General features: G+C 46.2%; 1 protein-coding gene across 1 annotated transcript in view; it reads right to left on the minus strand.

Moving 5' to 3' along the window:
* Window positions 1-16,421, minus strand: part of LOC308310606 (dedicator of cytokinesis protein 4-like) — a gene marked incomplete at its 5' end in the record, with an annotated part of 197,731 nt that overhangs the window by 158,920 nt on the left and 22,390 nt on the right. Inside the window, 1 exon segment of the mRNA XM_080756990.1 lies at window positions 3,269-3,352. Coding sequence (XP_080613116.1) covers window positions 3,269-3,352 — 84 coding nt within the window.

The following is a 16,421-nucleotide window of genomic DNA, read 5'->3' on the forward strand; positions in this document are numbered from 1 at the left end:
TTGTGTTAGGAGCGTAATTCTGTGTCCATGACATCGGTTCTCACAAGGCAGTGGTGGACAGTACATTCGCTTCAAATCAAATCAAGCTTTATTTATATAGCACATTTAAAACAGTCGAGATTGACCAAAGTGCTTTACACAATAAAATCTAGAGACAGTTATGCATACAAAATACTAAAACATACAAACAAGTAACAACCAGAAATGAAACAGTTCAAATGACAAAAATAAAAAATCAGGAAGGATCAAAGGACATAGAAAAGAGATGAGTCTTGAGAAGAGAATAAAACAAAATAAAATCTCATGGTATTTGGTTGACTAAAGACTAAAGCTAAAACATTTCATATGACTAAAATATGACTGAAAAAAAAACGAAATTAAAGTTTATTCCAAAGACTAAACCAAAGTTAGCTGTCAAAATTAACACGGCAGTCGAAACGTTACCAAAGTAAACATGCATGTGTGTGTGTGTGTGTGTGTGTGGGAGCAGCAATACTGGTGTGCAAATATTTTATTCTTATACACTGTATCGTAGTTTTGAATGAGGACACGTGGCATTAAGAGTTCCCACACACAGTGCGTGTATGAACTGGATCCACAGATGTGTCTATTGAAAAAGGTATTGAAACTAGACACATTGCATAATTAACAGCGGATGAATAATGCAGGCCCTCTTAGTCATTTGCGGCGGTCAGCGCATTCTAAAAACACACACTTGCCATTTCCTCAATGTGTCATTCATTTATCAGCGGTCAAATGCAGAAAGGGCTCTCGACAACGGCCTGCATGTCAGCAAATAATGTCATTAAATGTCCCCTGCCTGGCTCGGACGGACTCAAACGTCAATAGGACTCGTTTGCCATTGTGCATTTTATTTTCATAGCACCTGTAAATATTAACCAACAGTGAGAGAGACAGTGAGACAGACAGCAGGACAGCTGAGAGGGAGACAGTGTAGGAGAGACAGACAGTAGGACAGCTGAGAGGGACAGTGTAGGAGCGACAGACAGTAGGACACCTGAGAGGGACAGTGTAGGAGAGACAGACAGTAGGACAGCTGAGAGGGACAGTGTAGGAGCGACAGACAGTAGGACACCTGAGAGGGACAGTGTAGGAGAGACAGACAGTAGGACACCTGAGAGGGACAGTGTAGGAGCGACATACAGTAGGACACCTGAGAGGGACAGTGTAGGAGAGACAGACAGTAGGACAGCTGAGAGGGGTGTAGGAGAGACAGACCGTAGGACAGCTGAGAGGGAGACAATGTAGGAGAGACAGACATTATGACACCTGAGAGGGGTGTAGGAGAGACAGACAGTAATACAGCTGAGAGGGAGACAGTGTAGGAGAGACAGACAGTAGGACAGCTGAGAGGGAGACAGTGTATAGGAGAGACACACTGTAGGAAACACAACGGAAAGTGGAAGAGGGAGACAGGCAGTATGTTCCCTGTGCTAGCTAGCATGGGTGGTTTTAGAGGCTTTAACACAATGACATCAAACAGGCACTCAATGCATAATTTCCAACGGAATATATTCACAGCAGTTAGGGGAAAGAACAAGCAAAACATCAAAGAAAAGAGAGGCAGATAGTCACAGATAAATCACCGGCAGAGACCATTATGAGACGCCGGGGTCGCTTGTTGGCGAGAAACAACCTCCCGAGTGTGACACTATACCCTGTGTTTTAGGAACGTTGACAGGAGACGCAGCGGAGGGCCGGGCCATTACTCTGTCACTCTCCTGTCACCAGTCTGTCTCTCAAGACAGCTCTCACTGATGTACTCTCTCCGAGGCCCTCTGCGGCCATATTATTACATCCTTCTGGAGCGTTCTCGGCTGTCTTACCACGCCGTAATATCTCTCGTCTCTCTCTGTGTCTCTTGTCTCTCTCTGTGTCCTTGCGTGCCTCCCTGTTGTGTGCCTGCCTTCCTCATTTACTCAGTATACACCAGTGTTTTACCAAATGATCTGTTGAGTAAATCTTTTTTTTTTTCAAAATGAATATTTGTTTCACTTTCACTTTTTTTCATTCAACTCATTCAGCAATTATGAAAAAAGATTCAAAACATTGTGAGAGATTTTCAAAAACCTTGAAAGAGAATATGTCTATCACTATTTTATTCATTGCTAATGTATTTCTGTTTGGGTCCCAGGGAGACACAGAAGAGTTTAGGGAACCACTGTGCGAACAACATACATATTCCGTCTTGTTCCCCCCGCAATGTTCTCCTTCTCTGCCGACTGCCTCAGTCTCATTGCATGTCTGCTTGTCTTTCCTGTCGCTCCTGTTACAAGTCCGTATTATTGGGTTGGTTAACAGTACTTTTCATGAGGTAATTAGATCCAATTGTCTTCCTCTGGACTTCCTCTGTTGTCACGTCTTCTTCGCAGACAGACAGACAGACAGGCAGTGTCCATGTCCCTCTGTCTGTCTGTAGGTGTTTGCCTGATGTTCTTCTTCTCGGTCTTTCACAATATACAATAGACGTGTCTCCGCCTGTCTGTCTGTCTGTCTGTCTGTCTGTCTGTCTGTCTGGGGAGCAATGAATGAATAACAGGAAGTGAAGTGAAGCGTGCCACGTGTGTCTGTGTTTTAAAATCCGAGCCGCAGAGAGGGAGCCATTAGGAAATAGAACCAGCGCATAGCAGCGAAACCGCGTTACTGCAGTAACATAGAGCAATTCACTACGGAATCAGAGAGAGAGACGAGGGGGGGGGGGAGACCAAACAGGAACAGCGTAAAAGAGCGGAAAGGGGGAGAAAGACATCTAGACGATGTGGACAGGAAGGCATGCAGGAACATTGGCCGTTACACACAGGAAACGGTGGCAAAAAATGAATTTCCAGTTTCCACAGACATTTATCTCTCCTGCGCACTCACAGGAACGCACGCGTGTGCACTGCACGCACACACAGTCACGCACGCACGCACGCACTGAAGCCATGAATGTTTAAAATGTTTGGCACGGTGTTCTCAAGTTGTAGGAAATGTTGTATTGAGTGTTGGAGGAAGGCTGTCAAATTATGTGCAACCCTGCATGTGTCTGTGCGTGATTATGCATGCATGCATGAATGTATACAGTATGTGTGTAACTGGGTTTGCATGCGTGTGCCTGCGTGTGCATGTGTGTGTGTGTGTGTGTGTGTGTGTGTGTGTGTGTGTGTGTCAAAGTGCAAATTTGTATCTGTGCATGATTATGCATGCGTGTGTGTGTGTGTGTGTGTGTGTGTGTGTGTGTGTGTGTGTGTGTGTGTGTGTGCTTTACCTTCACATTTCTCCAGGATCTGCACGGTGTCTCCAATCTCCAGAGGCAGTCCATGCTGAACGGTGCCTCTGAAACTGGCCAGCACTGCAACACACAAGAACACACACAACACGCACGTTGAGTCTACGCACTGTCCAGGGCTGACACAGCGACGCCAACATGAACCTGAGGTCCATTATTATCTAGAATTATACAGGTTGTTTTGAGGAAGCAGTCGGATTGGTTTGAAACAGCTTTCTAGCCGTTGAAATAAATCACGTTATTTCGACGGCTAATCAAAACAAACAATTGAGCCGTGCTTTTCTCTCAGAGCGCAGCAGACTCTGTGGCTAGGCTAGCTATAGTTTCTTGGGACATTTGTGGCCGTAGTGACTGTACATCCGTCATTGAAAAATAATTATTCTTCAGCGACTCTGCGGGCGAGTTCCTGTGGCACAGCAGGCGTGCATTAATGACGTTAAAGAACACCCTCTCGTGTAATATTGCTTAATTGGCAACCAACCCCCCCCCCCCCCCCATCTGAAAATATGTTGTTCCAGGGACCCCCCCAGAAGCAAAGATATGAAAATGTCAGCTGTGAGAGAGAATATACATGTATATATCCAAAGTCAAAGATTTGCACCACGTTTTTAGTATTAAAAAAAAAAAAATAGCAGATCTACAAGCCCATAGCATGGCACTCGGTGCTGCGCTATGAGCTTGTAGATCTATTATCTTTCAACAGCTAAGGTATAAAATAAGGGTTAAAGACAAAGTAGGTCTTAGTTTGTTTTACCAAGCCCCCAGGGAGGCTCGCCAACGTTGAAGCACTCGGCCCTACTGGTTAGAGCGTGAACTGCAAGGACCCGTGGATTTTTGACGAGGAAAAACCCCGTGCAGCTGGGCTTTAACATTGAGCGCTCGGTTGCACTTCCGCATTCAGTCTCTATCCTTTCATTATGGGTTTTACTGTGTTAAGAGCTTTCAGTTTCAAACTGGCAGTGCATGGCTGCAGATCTACAAGCTCACGACGCGCAACGTTGTGACGCACTGCGAGTGTGTAGATCAGACATGGCTGGGACGTTAACTTAAAGTACAACCCGCCCTGCGTCCTATAAGCCAAGTGCCAACAAAGGGCTGACACTTGCCTCCGACACATGCTCCAACGATGGGTTTTTTAGGATTTTCAAAAGGTATCAGTGATTGGATGATTTCTCTGTATTGGTCGGGAAGCGGGGCTGGGAGAGCTAACGGGATTCTCTCCACACGCTCTAATTCAATTCAGTTCAGTGAGTCCAGAGAACGGAGAGAGGAGGGACTCGTAAATCATTTGTCGGCGTTGAGGAATTGGCAGCGGACGCCACAATCTCTCTCATTCAGTGGGGCGCTGCTGCTCTGATGATATAGCACTCCCTCCCTGGCCTGTAGCGGAGTGCTGTGGTGGACGCAGTACATGTTAAGATACAGAGATGTAACTATAGGGTGTGAAACTATAGAGGAATTAATGACAACCAAAATGTTATCTTCTGTGTCCCTTTTTTGTTAAAACAACAAACCACCTGAAAAAGGAAGGGCTGCAGAGAGAGAGAGAGAGAGAGAGAGAGAGAGAGAGACACACAGACAGACATGGTATTCACTTTTGGGCCCCCAGGCGGCAGCTCAGGGCTCTGACAATCCATCTAACTTCAGCACGGCTGTATTGTGTTTTGTATCACAATTCCATTCCCGTCAAGCTGTAACAAAGGTTTCACAGTTTCCACCAGTGACAGAGAGGGGCAGAGAAGTGTGGAGACATTTGACATAGAAGGTCGGTCTCTCTCTCTCTCTCTCTCTCGCGCTCTCTCTGCGAGCAGCACTTTGTCCTATACAGCTGGGACCTTTCAGACAATCGAGAGACATATATTCAGACACAGGATTCAGGCTATGTGGCCCTTTATAAACGTAGAAGAGTGCTAAGTCAGTGACCCGACAAAGACATCAACAATGCTCTCTTGTAAAGCACCAAATACACTGTGACACACAGTACACACACACACACACACACACACACAGGTATTTGAAGCATAAAAATGGGCACAGTCGTAGGGATTTGCGGCCATGTAGAAACGAGAGGGACAGCCAGCCAGGTCAGACATCTGTTGCTAAAGGCTGGTTCACTGCCAGCTTCAGGTCTTTTTCACCACAATATGCCACACACACACACACACACACACACACACACACACACACACACACACACACACACACACACACACACACACACACACACACACACACACACACACACACACACACACACACACACACACACACACACACACACACACACACACACACACACACACACACACACACAGTAGTGAAGTCGCCACGCTGGAGGGGATTATGTTCAGTCTAGCTTTCATCAAAGACACAGTGACTCGTGCACTGCAGACTCTACTGGGGCAGGCGCACACACACACACACACACACACACACACACACACACACACACACACACACACGACAGATTCGTATATTAGTAGATTAGTAGTGCAGTGGTTCTCAAACTTTTCATGTCAAGGACCCCATTTACATTTACTGTACAGTACATTTACTGTACTGTACATTTACATTTACTGTATCAGCCCACGGACCCCCTATTTCTACGGCTCTATCGGTGTTTTTCCAAACGTTTTTAATTTCAAGGACCCCCAGTTTGACATGCAATAAGCTATACGGACGCCCATACACACAGGAAATGTACGGACTGTGCGCACACGCTGTGCAGTAAGCATGCAGACACCCACATGCAGTCACAGCAAAGCACCGAAGAAGGAACATGCGTGCGTGTGTCACAGAAACACACACAGGCTTACACAAATACACACAAGAACACACAAAGAAGCACGCACGCGAAGAAGACACGCACATCATGCAAACGCATTGGCTTGCGACGTGCATGCTTGTTGCACAACAGGCACACAATGTTTAAGACACACTTGTAGCAATACTGTATATGTTACATTACAACACATCCTGTGCCATAAGACATGAGACATGATCCTCTCTCACACGCCACGCTCTTAATCAGTTAAATCTGCTTGTAGATGGGCTATTTTCGCTACTTATAGGGGACAATCATTTTAGCACTTCTTACCACATCTATAGTGACTGTGCACCTTTCAATCGAACAGGACGTGATGAACATGTAAGCACTCAAAATGAGTGTTATTTAAAATTGCGGCGCAAAACCGGTGCAATTTGATAGTGAATATTGAAAACTGAGACTTTGATATTGGTCAGCTTGAAACCGGGTACAATTCCCCCGGGGCGTTTAGCTCAACCGTCTGGGCACCACCTAGACTGCTGAGCCAGGCTGACGGTGTGCCGTGGGTTCGAACGGGTCCTAATCCCAACGGCCTTTGCCGCGTGTCTTCCCCCCCCCCCCCACCCATCTCTCTCATCCTATCAATAAAAGGCAGAAAAAGCCCTTTTTTTAACAAAAATAAATACAAAAAAATAAACCGGGACAATTCACCCTTTGTCAGCCCTCTGATTGGTCCCTGACTGACTATAACCAGCAGGCTCTTTTTGCCTTGTCCTCGCCCTGGTTCCGCCTTGTTTATGTTGAATTAGCTAAAGCATCATTTTTGGGGAAAAAAACTAAAAACAAACACGATATTCCGAGTCACCATGCTGCACCTGTGATGTTCCTTTTTGCCGACACCAAATTTACAATAACAATTGAGTGCCACCGAATATCAATACGAAGCAACTGGAAAACACGTTATTTCAATGGTATAGTAGTGGACGGAGAGAGGAAGGATTCTTGTCCAACCACGAAACTTCAACCAAATGGGTGCGAAGAAGGAGGGCACAACCAGGGGCAGGACTTGAAAAAAAAAGGCTGAATTACACACCGAGTAAATGGTGGGAGTGAGCCGGTCCCTAATAAAGGGGCCGGACCAAATGGAAGTATAGCATCCAGCAAATCAGAATAACAAGTGAGAGCCCCCCGCCCGTCTCCAACCCGACGGATTTACAACCCACAGGAGGAGAGGCCATTTTCCCCAGGTCAGGTCTGCTGATGAAAAACGCAACCGGCCAAAGCCAACTCCACCGGGACATTCCACATTGCCAGTGATTGCGTGTGGAAAAAAAGAGCGTGTGTGTGTGTGTGTGCGTGCGTGCGTGTGTGTGTGCGTGTGCGTGTGCGTGTGCGTGTGTGAGTGATCCTTCTGCGTTTGAAGTTGAAACTCTGCCAAGGCTCTTGTTATCCCCGCCACTGCAGAAACACGATCTTTCTTTACAAGGGATTTTGTCGCCAGAGCACATCTGACTTTGTAATTCATTCAAAGCCTACACACACACACACACACACACACACACACACACACACACACACAGCTGGCAGTCACAGATTTGCATGCAAAATAAATGCTAAAATACTGTATTTTTGCATTCTCTGCACACACGACGACACACATGGACGCGCACACACACAGTCACGCACTCACAGGCACTCACAGACACCCACACACACACACACACAAAGCACACGCGGACAGATTTGCATGTAAAGCGTGCGTGTGCGCGGCGAAACCCAAAGCGTGCCCAATACATGAATTATCCAAGTGACTTTCCCAGCTGTAGCTGCCGAAATTATTCAGTTTTCCAAGTCACTCTTTTTTTTTTTAACTGTTGGCGAACTGAAAGACGGCCTCCCTCCAACAGCCGGCTGCTGTCCGTCTCTTCTGTCTTTTCTTTCGCCCAGTGCCGTCTGTCCCTGGCTGTCACCAGTGTAGATTTTTTGACACCAAAGTTTTATTTTAGTTTTAGTCATAAGTCTCTTGAGAAAAAAAATAAAGGGAAGCTCCGCACACTCAGATCCTCGCACAATCAATTTATTTGGCAAGCTTTCGGTCTACTGACCTGAGTCATATAGGACTGTATCTTGCGTGTCTTAAGTACCAGGTCTTATTCCCTAACTTGAGTAAACTAAAGACCTGGAGGCGTGATCAATGCCATTTGGCTATTCTGAGTGGCCAAAGAGCATTGATCACGCCTCCAGGTCTTTAGTTTACTCAAGTTAGGGAATAAGACCTGGTACTTATAAGACATGCAAAATACAGCCCATAGTCTCTTGAACAGTTTTCATTTAGTTTTAGTCACATTATACTGTAGTCATCTGGATTCTTTTTTTGTGTTATAGTCTAGTAGTCTACCAAGATTTTTGTCGACAAAATTGATTTAGTCGACTAAAATGTATTTTGGAAGGCCTTGATGCCATCCTAATGATTGATTTTACACTTGTGACGCTTTGTGAGCTTGTAGATCTGCTATTTTCAGTCCCTGTCACTTTGCGTCGTCTGTGTCTCTCTGGTCGTATATATCAGCGTCGCCTCTGGTCAGACCTCGTCGTCTCCTCGTTATACAATTCGTCTGCGTCTTAAGATCGACGATTCTCTCGTTGCAGGACCATCTGTGACTTTTACTTAAACTCGCCTTAATGTCGTCCTTATAGCAGAAAATACGTTCAATTAAATGTTATGCTCAATTGCAGGGCATCGGGGGCGTGGTGAGTTGGTCTGCGGGACGGAAAGTCCTGCGTGACTCTGCTATAGAGCACAGGGGGAAGCGAGGGAAGAGCTCAAACATGTGTGTGTGTGTGTGTGTGTGTGTGTGCGTGTGTGTGTGTGTGTGGGGGGGGGGGGGGGGGGGGGGAGCACTGTGCTACAACGGCGGCTACGAGACACACCTAACCACGTGCGTGCACAATGCTGCCTCACTGAGTGCAAAAATAGGCCAAGTACAGAGGAGGAAGAAGGCTCATAAACTGGTGCGTGCGCACACACGCGCACACACACACACACACACACACACACCCCCCAACAGGCTATACATTTAGCAGAAACCCTTACTCCACACATACGTGTACGTAAATGTATACACAAATGCCCAATAACATACAGTAGCATAGATAAGTGAATTTGCACATGGACATCCAAGTGCAATCCAGCTGCCGCGCGCACACACACACACACACACACAGATGTTGTCTGACAGGAATCTGTGGGCTGTCACTAGGGCACTGCTATTCTTGACCAGACCGCTGGTTCCAGACTAGACATTACACACAGATGGCAGCGAGGGAACGTGCATGCACGACGTGTGCACACAGGCCGAGAGAGAGAGAGAGAGAGAGAGAGAGAGAGAGAGAGAGAGAGAGAGAGAGAGAGAGAGAGAGAGAGAGAACAAAACAGAGAATCAACATACAGATGGAAATGCACCATGCATAGAGTAGATTGATTTAGTGGACCTTGAGGAGGTTCCAGGTGGTCCCCTGCAGCGAAATGAAGGAAAGTTGGTAACCAAATGGACCCTTTTAGATCTTTAACTCTTGAGAGCGTATAAAATGAAACCATTTGGTTTCATTTTTATGCTCTCTCAAAGAGTTAAATTATTGTTTAAAATCTGCATTACCTAATTTACAAGAAGTCTACACACAATGAGTGAATGTACTGTAGAAGAACTGTTATTTTGAGCAACGCTGCCTGTTGTGAACAAAATCTTATCCAACGACAGCAAAAATACTTTTCGGGTCCGAGAAGCTAAGAGCTCCATTTTTGTCACCGCTAAAGCCCTTATCCATAAACTTCTTTGCCTTTTTACTATTTTGAATAGCTAAAATGGCCACTCTACAAGCTCACAACGTGTCAATGTAGATTGGCTATAGTTGAACTATTCCAAAATGTATTTACAAATAGTAAAAAATTAATAAAAGGCAAAGAAGTTTAGGGATAAGGGGGTTTAGTAGGTGACGAAAATGGAGCCCTAAATGTCATCAAAATGGTGATCCGTGGCACACACAATGGTGAATAAAAATGAAAACCACTGACGGAGACAGAGACCGAGGACAGAACGGACAAAAGGACCGACACGAGGAAGAACAGCAAGAAGTGACTGCCATGCGGTGTCCGCCGGTGACAGTGATGTTCTGTCCCTTGTTTGTTTGTTTGTTTGTTTTTGAATGGGGAAAGAAAGCCATGGAGGGTCTCATCTCTGCCAGCAGAGACAGAGAGAGAGAGAGAGAGACAGAGAGAGAGAGAGAGAGAGAGAGAGAGAGAGACTCCACTCCTAAGGCACACAACACACAAAGACGGCCTACAGGGTTGCAATGTGTTTGTGCACCTCAGTCATTAGCCTGCATGCAATTAACCAGTGATTACATGATGAACGTTGACAGAAAAAGCATACTCTATCTGGATAGTGTGGTACATAGTGGGGAGGGGGGGGGGGGGGTTCTTTAAGTTAGCATTTTATTTACGTCATGGTGTATAACCAACCATTTTCGAGCACAGCTGCTGAACAAAGTCGACGACATTGTCCACATGTGTTTTTCCTTACAGTCGGCGTCGAAGCTATAGACATACAATTAAAGCCCAAAGAACATATACAAGGCAGCCCCCCCCCCCCCCCCCCCCCCCCCGAGCACAGCTGCAGTAGTGATAGTCACTAATCTGCTCCTTCACTGACAAGCTGACGTTCAAGCTCAGAAAGAGGTTGACGATACGGCTATTTGTCATACAATGAAATACAGTATAATTATCCAATTTTGGGGCGGGGAACCCCTTTTTGTTGTTTTAAACATTATGTTATAATTTAGCTATTGAAAAATAGCAGATCTACAAGCTCGTAGCTTGTAGATCATGAAAAAGGTTGAGCACGAACTGAAATAGAAACATAGGTTTTTTCAGAAAAATCGACCTCAGTCCAAAATGGAATATATAGTGATTAAAGCACTCCCCCCCCCCCCCCCCCCCACCACCCCCCAACACAATCCACTTGGAGTACGAGCAACCGTGTGTAGTTGTAGTATGAATGAAATGAAAGCCCACTGGCAATGGATTAGGCTTATGCATTTTGAAATATGCCACATGGGAGTTGGGGGGGGGGGGGGGGGGGTCGTATTTCCTCCCTCCCTCTGACTCTGCTAAGCTCCCTCTGAGCCGAGTGACAGCGCTTCCACTTCCGTACGCTTCCTGGTGTCGTGTCGCGACTCGTGTCATGTCGCGTGTCGACATTCAGGTGAGTGGTGGACAAGCCGCGGGAAGCCTCCAAACACACGCACACGTGCACGTGCGCACACACACACACAGGCTATAAGAAGCCTTGCAAGTGCGCTCCGGCTTCTCTTTGTTTTGGCGAACAAGCGCAGTTCAAAAGGCTCGTTACCGTGCCTTTAACCTCATTAGCTTCACTTCCTCTTTTCTCCCCACGATTAGTGAGCCGACAATGAGCCTCATCATGTGCCTCGATCCACTCCCGCTGCGTTAATTATTCAACACTATGTCATTAATATGCTAATTCCGTGACGTTGTTGACGTGCTCGACCGCTGCCAAAAAGGCGTCAGGTCGTCAGTGCGTAATTGGGATATGTGTTTGAACGCACAAACGTGGGCTCGCGCGCACACGCACACACACACACGCACACACACACACACACACACACACACACACACACACTCCTATACCGTTGTCATTATCTAATTTCATTCCCACTAGCTGAATTTTACTGGTAATTTAGACCAGTTATTATTTTATATCCAAATCTGAAATACAATCACAACTTCATCGTCACACCACTGGGTTACATGAAATTATATATTTATTTCATAATAAAAAGCCAAACAGAAATGGGATTTTTATGTTCCAAAATGTTCAAAGCCAACAAAAACGCAATTAAATGTTTTGATCGTAATGACGTGAGTGACAGTTAACCAGTTAAACCCCATTATGGTTGAGCGGAATGCTCCCTTGCAGGGCTCTGTAGTCAAGAGCATTTTCTGTTTCCTATTGCTCTGGGGAAAGCTTGCCGATCGGCACGCTTCTGATCGGCAAGCTTCCGATCGGCACGCTTCCGATCGGCAAGCTTCCGATCGGCACGCTCACAGTGCGTCGTGAGCTTGTCAATCACGGAGAGAGAGAGAGAGAGAGAGAGAGATGTATGTAGTGCAGTGGTTCCCAAACTTTTTTCATCTCAAGGACCCAAATTGACCCAAATATGCCATATGCCCCCATAATTAATTATTTTTACGGCTCTAGCAGTGATTCTCAACCCGTTTAATTTCAAGGACCACCAGTTTGACATGCATTCGTCTATACGGACCCCCCATTTAATGGCATTTCTATCACTGGGACCCCCCAATTTATATTGAAAAATCAATGTTAATTTAACTCCGACAGTGGGAACCACATCCGGACTGGGCTGGACCAAAAACGACCCCACCGTCACTGCAATGCGAATAAACATCACGACACGTTAACTGCAGGCGTGTGCTCTCTGTCTTGGCTATAAGAGAAAGCTTCGGGAAAAGACAGAGAAAGGCTTCTTTAACTTCCACGGCTGCAGCGTTATAGTGCAGGCCTTCCTTTCCCGTGCGCCCCCCCCCCCCTCCCAAACATACAGCTATACTCTTTGAGTCTGAATGCCAGGCAGCGAGGCAGCGAGTGGAGTGCGGCCGGGGGCAAACACAAACAAGGCCTTAGTCAGGTCGTATACACTAAGCTGTTTGTAACCGCCGGGCTGTGCTTATATGCGTAATATACTCTGTCTAAAAGTATAATCCTGACCCGTGCAAAGAAGTGCTTGGAGGGCAGCAGAGACGCACGCACACGCACACACACACACACACACACACACACACACACACACACACTAACTCCTTCTGTCTCTGGCCATGAGCACGTGCACGTACAGCAGAGAGCACTGGAGGTATATCTTACAGCGCCGATGTGAGTATAGGGGACTGACGGAGGAGGGGAGTGTGCGCACTGAGTGGCGCCTCGCGCGCAGCTGGGAGCGACAGACTATATAAGAACTGAACGATGCTCAAGACGGCAAGGTTGTTGTGGAGTTGCCAGTCGACAGGGATTAAAAAGCCAGAGCGGAGATGAGGAGCCGCTATATATATACCAGAGGACAGAGGAGGCCGAGAGCAGGCAGCTGGCAGGGGAGGGGAGTGAGAAAGCAGAAGAGGAGGAAAGACAAGGCCTTGAATACTACAGTATGGGTAGAAGAAGTGCATAAACACATTCACACGCAGTGTCACGCACGCACGCGCCAGCAGTGATGATACTTATAGGCGTGAAGACAAAAGGCTTGGGAAGATAGCCACACTGGTCATGCTCGTACACACAGAAGGGAACCGTGATAGGGCAGCGCAACACAAAAGGGCCGGCTGGCAGAATCACCCGACAGGAACGGCTTTCATTTCACCTTTTGAGGCTCCCTCCTCACCCCCTTCCCACCGCCTTTGTGTGCGCCGCGTCAGGAGAAGACAGCCTATATATATGCCCCGCCGCAGAACTCACTCCTTCTCTGCGTTGCAATATAATAATAATAATCCAGCACCTTCCGATCGGTGACGGCTCCGCCGCAAGGTTTCCGTGTTAACCCATTCTGACCGGGAACCCGTTTTGGTGTTAGCATCATGTTATGCTTTAGCTATTGAAAAATAGCAGATCTACAAGCTCATAGCGCGCCACCGAGTGGCGCGCTACGAGCTTGTAGGTCTGCTATTTTTGAAAAATCGAAGAACGACTGACATTTTTAGAATCTGATCTCAGGTCAGAATGGGTTAATCAGACCAGTGCTGTGTCCAGTGAAAACCTCGTATGAATCTGATCTCAGGTCAGAATGGGTTAAGAGCTTGTGGTTGTGAATGGGATCGTCGGATACCATGCAGCACCGCTACAGAGGCCAGAGGGGCATGGATAGAATCCACTTTTTCCAGGCAAAGGGGTCGAACGCGAGGGCAAACAAAAATGTTCAACAAGCGTTTTGGCTTTGGTTGTGGCCGGGCGTCAACCGGTCGACAGAGGACTCCGATCGATTGAAATAAATTCTACTAATTCTAATATGGTTGTCGTCATGTATAATCGATTCTCGGTGGATGTTTTCCAGACTAAATAGATCTTACAGTGAGAACACACTAGGTATATGCGTTTACATTTGGGCAGATTGTCGCATCACTTGAAACCAGTGTTGATTTTGACTATAAAACTATGACGAAAAAATGCTTGTCGACTATACCTTTTTTCACTGACGGGAACTAAATGAAAACTAAGCCACGATGACTAAAAACTGAGACTAAATATTGACAATTTCGTCAACAAATAAAAACAAGACTAAAATGTTATAGGAAGGGACAAGTGGAAAAGATCTACAAGCACACGAAGCGTCGCGCAAGCGTATGACATCTGCCATAACTGTAGATTTAGTCGACTAAAACTAGACTAACACTAAAGCATTTCAGATGACTAAAATATGAGGGGGGGGGGTTACTGATACACTCGACGTGTGTGTGTGTGTGTGTGTGTGTGTGTGTGTGTGTGTGCGCGTGCGTGTGTGTGTGTGTGCTTGTAGAGTCACTAATCACAATTATTAAAAAGGGAGGTGTTGGGGAGAAGGTTATTGGATTCCCCTCATAAGGTGTGTGTGTGTGTGTGTGTGTGTGTGTGTGTGTGTGTGTGCACACACACACACACACACACACACCTTATGCAACATTAATCTTACCTCGAACTTGCATATAGTTCTAGCGGAAATGTACTACGCTACAATATTTGTGTGTGTGTGTGTTTGTTTGTGGGGGTCATGATGGGGACGGGGTCAAAGTGTTATAGGCCTCAGCTGGTCGTCAGTTTGTGCTGACGGAGGGGAGAAACAAACCGCCTGGCTGAGTTCGACTGGCGAGCTGGAGCGGGACAAATCATAAATGACTCAGATTAAAGCCAAATATAGGTCACCGTGCTAAAGCTATAGCGCTACAGCCTGGTCTCGCCTACTTCCCAGCCATCTGGCTGTGTGTGTGTGTGTGTGTGTGTGTGTGTGTGTGTGTACATTGATGCCTACAGTACAGTATGTGACTGTGTGTGTGTGTGTGTGTGTGTGTGTGTGTGTGTTTTTTAAGCTTGCTAAGCCTATATGCATTAACCACATATGGCACACGTAGAGAGCGAACCAACGCAAACCTGCGTTTTCGTTTTTCCAACAGACGTATAGTCTTGCGTTCGTTTCACCAACACATTGACACCCTAAGGGTGCATTCACACCGGACGCGACGGAAATAGTAGTATAACGTGAACCGTGGGAAGCGGGTGTTGGTATATTTTCCATATATACATAATGGCTGCTGCTCTGTTATCGCTTAAAATACATCTTTCACCGGGTGTGTTGAGACTATAGTTAAAGAGTCGAGGTGTATAGTCTTTTGAAGAGAGAAAGAAAGAAAGAAGAGTCGATGAGCGTGACGGAGGACAAACGATCAAATGAAAGAAAGAGAAAGGTGGAGTAGAGAGAGACATGACTACTACACACACGAGACACACACACACACACACACGGTGAGAGATAGTATAGAGGATGTATAGTATGATGTACAGTATGAAGGATATAGAACAAACAATTAGCTGCAGGGAAAACCACCGGAGAAGGAAAAAGCAACAGGGACAATATAGAAAGGATGTATTTCTAACGCAAAACGGTAAAAACGTGAGGAAAGCTGGTGAGCACTTCAGGTACAAATAACCGCCTTTCCTGCATGTATATATGCACGCCCACACACAATTCAGAGGCAGTTAAATTATAATCAAGTTATTCCTATACTTCAACATACTGTAGACATGCACCTAAACCATGAACATCTCACGTGCACACACAATCACACATACCTATATGAGTTACACGAGTGCACACACACACACACACACACACACACACAGAGCCCTGGCATTTGTGACGGAAGTGGCAGGTGTCATGTTACGTTGTCAACACCAGCATCTAACAGGGTCATGGAGACATATGTCTCGGCGCACGCGCACACGCACACACGCACACGCACACACACACACACACACACACACACACACACACACACACTCCTTCCATCCGTCTAATAACCTTAACCTATATGGAAAGAGAACATGAAGTCACCCCATTGAAAGTAATAGCTGAGTCCAGTGTCCTGGAAGCAGTTTTTGGTGTTGACATTCCTTTCGATTTTAAAACCATGTATCTTGCAGATCTGGAAGGACTTCAATTTGCGAAGCAGGATCAGCATCTACTGAGGGTATTGCTGGTGGCATCCAAAAAAGCCATAACAAAAAAAGTGGCTTACAAAATGTTATA

This window comes from Protomyctophum bolini, assembly GCF_963924005.1.
Source record: "Protomyctophum bolini genome assembly, chromosome: 23".
Classification (NCBI taxonomy): Eukaryota; Metazoa; Chordata; class Actinopteri; order Myctophiformes; family Myctophidae; genus Protomyctophum; species Protomyctophum bolini.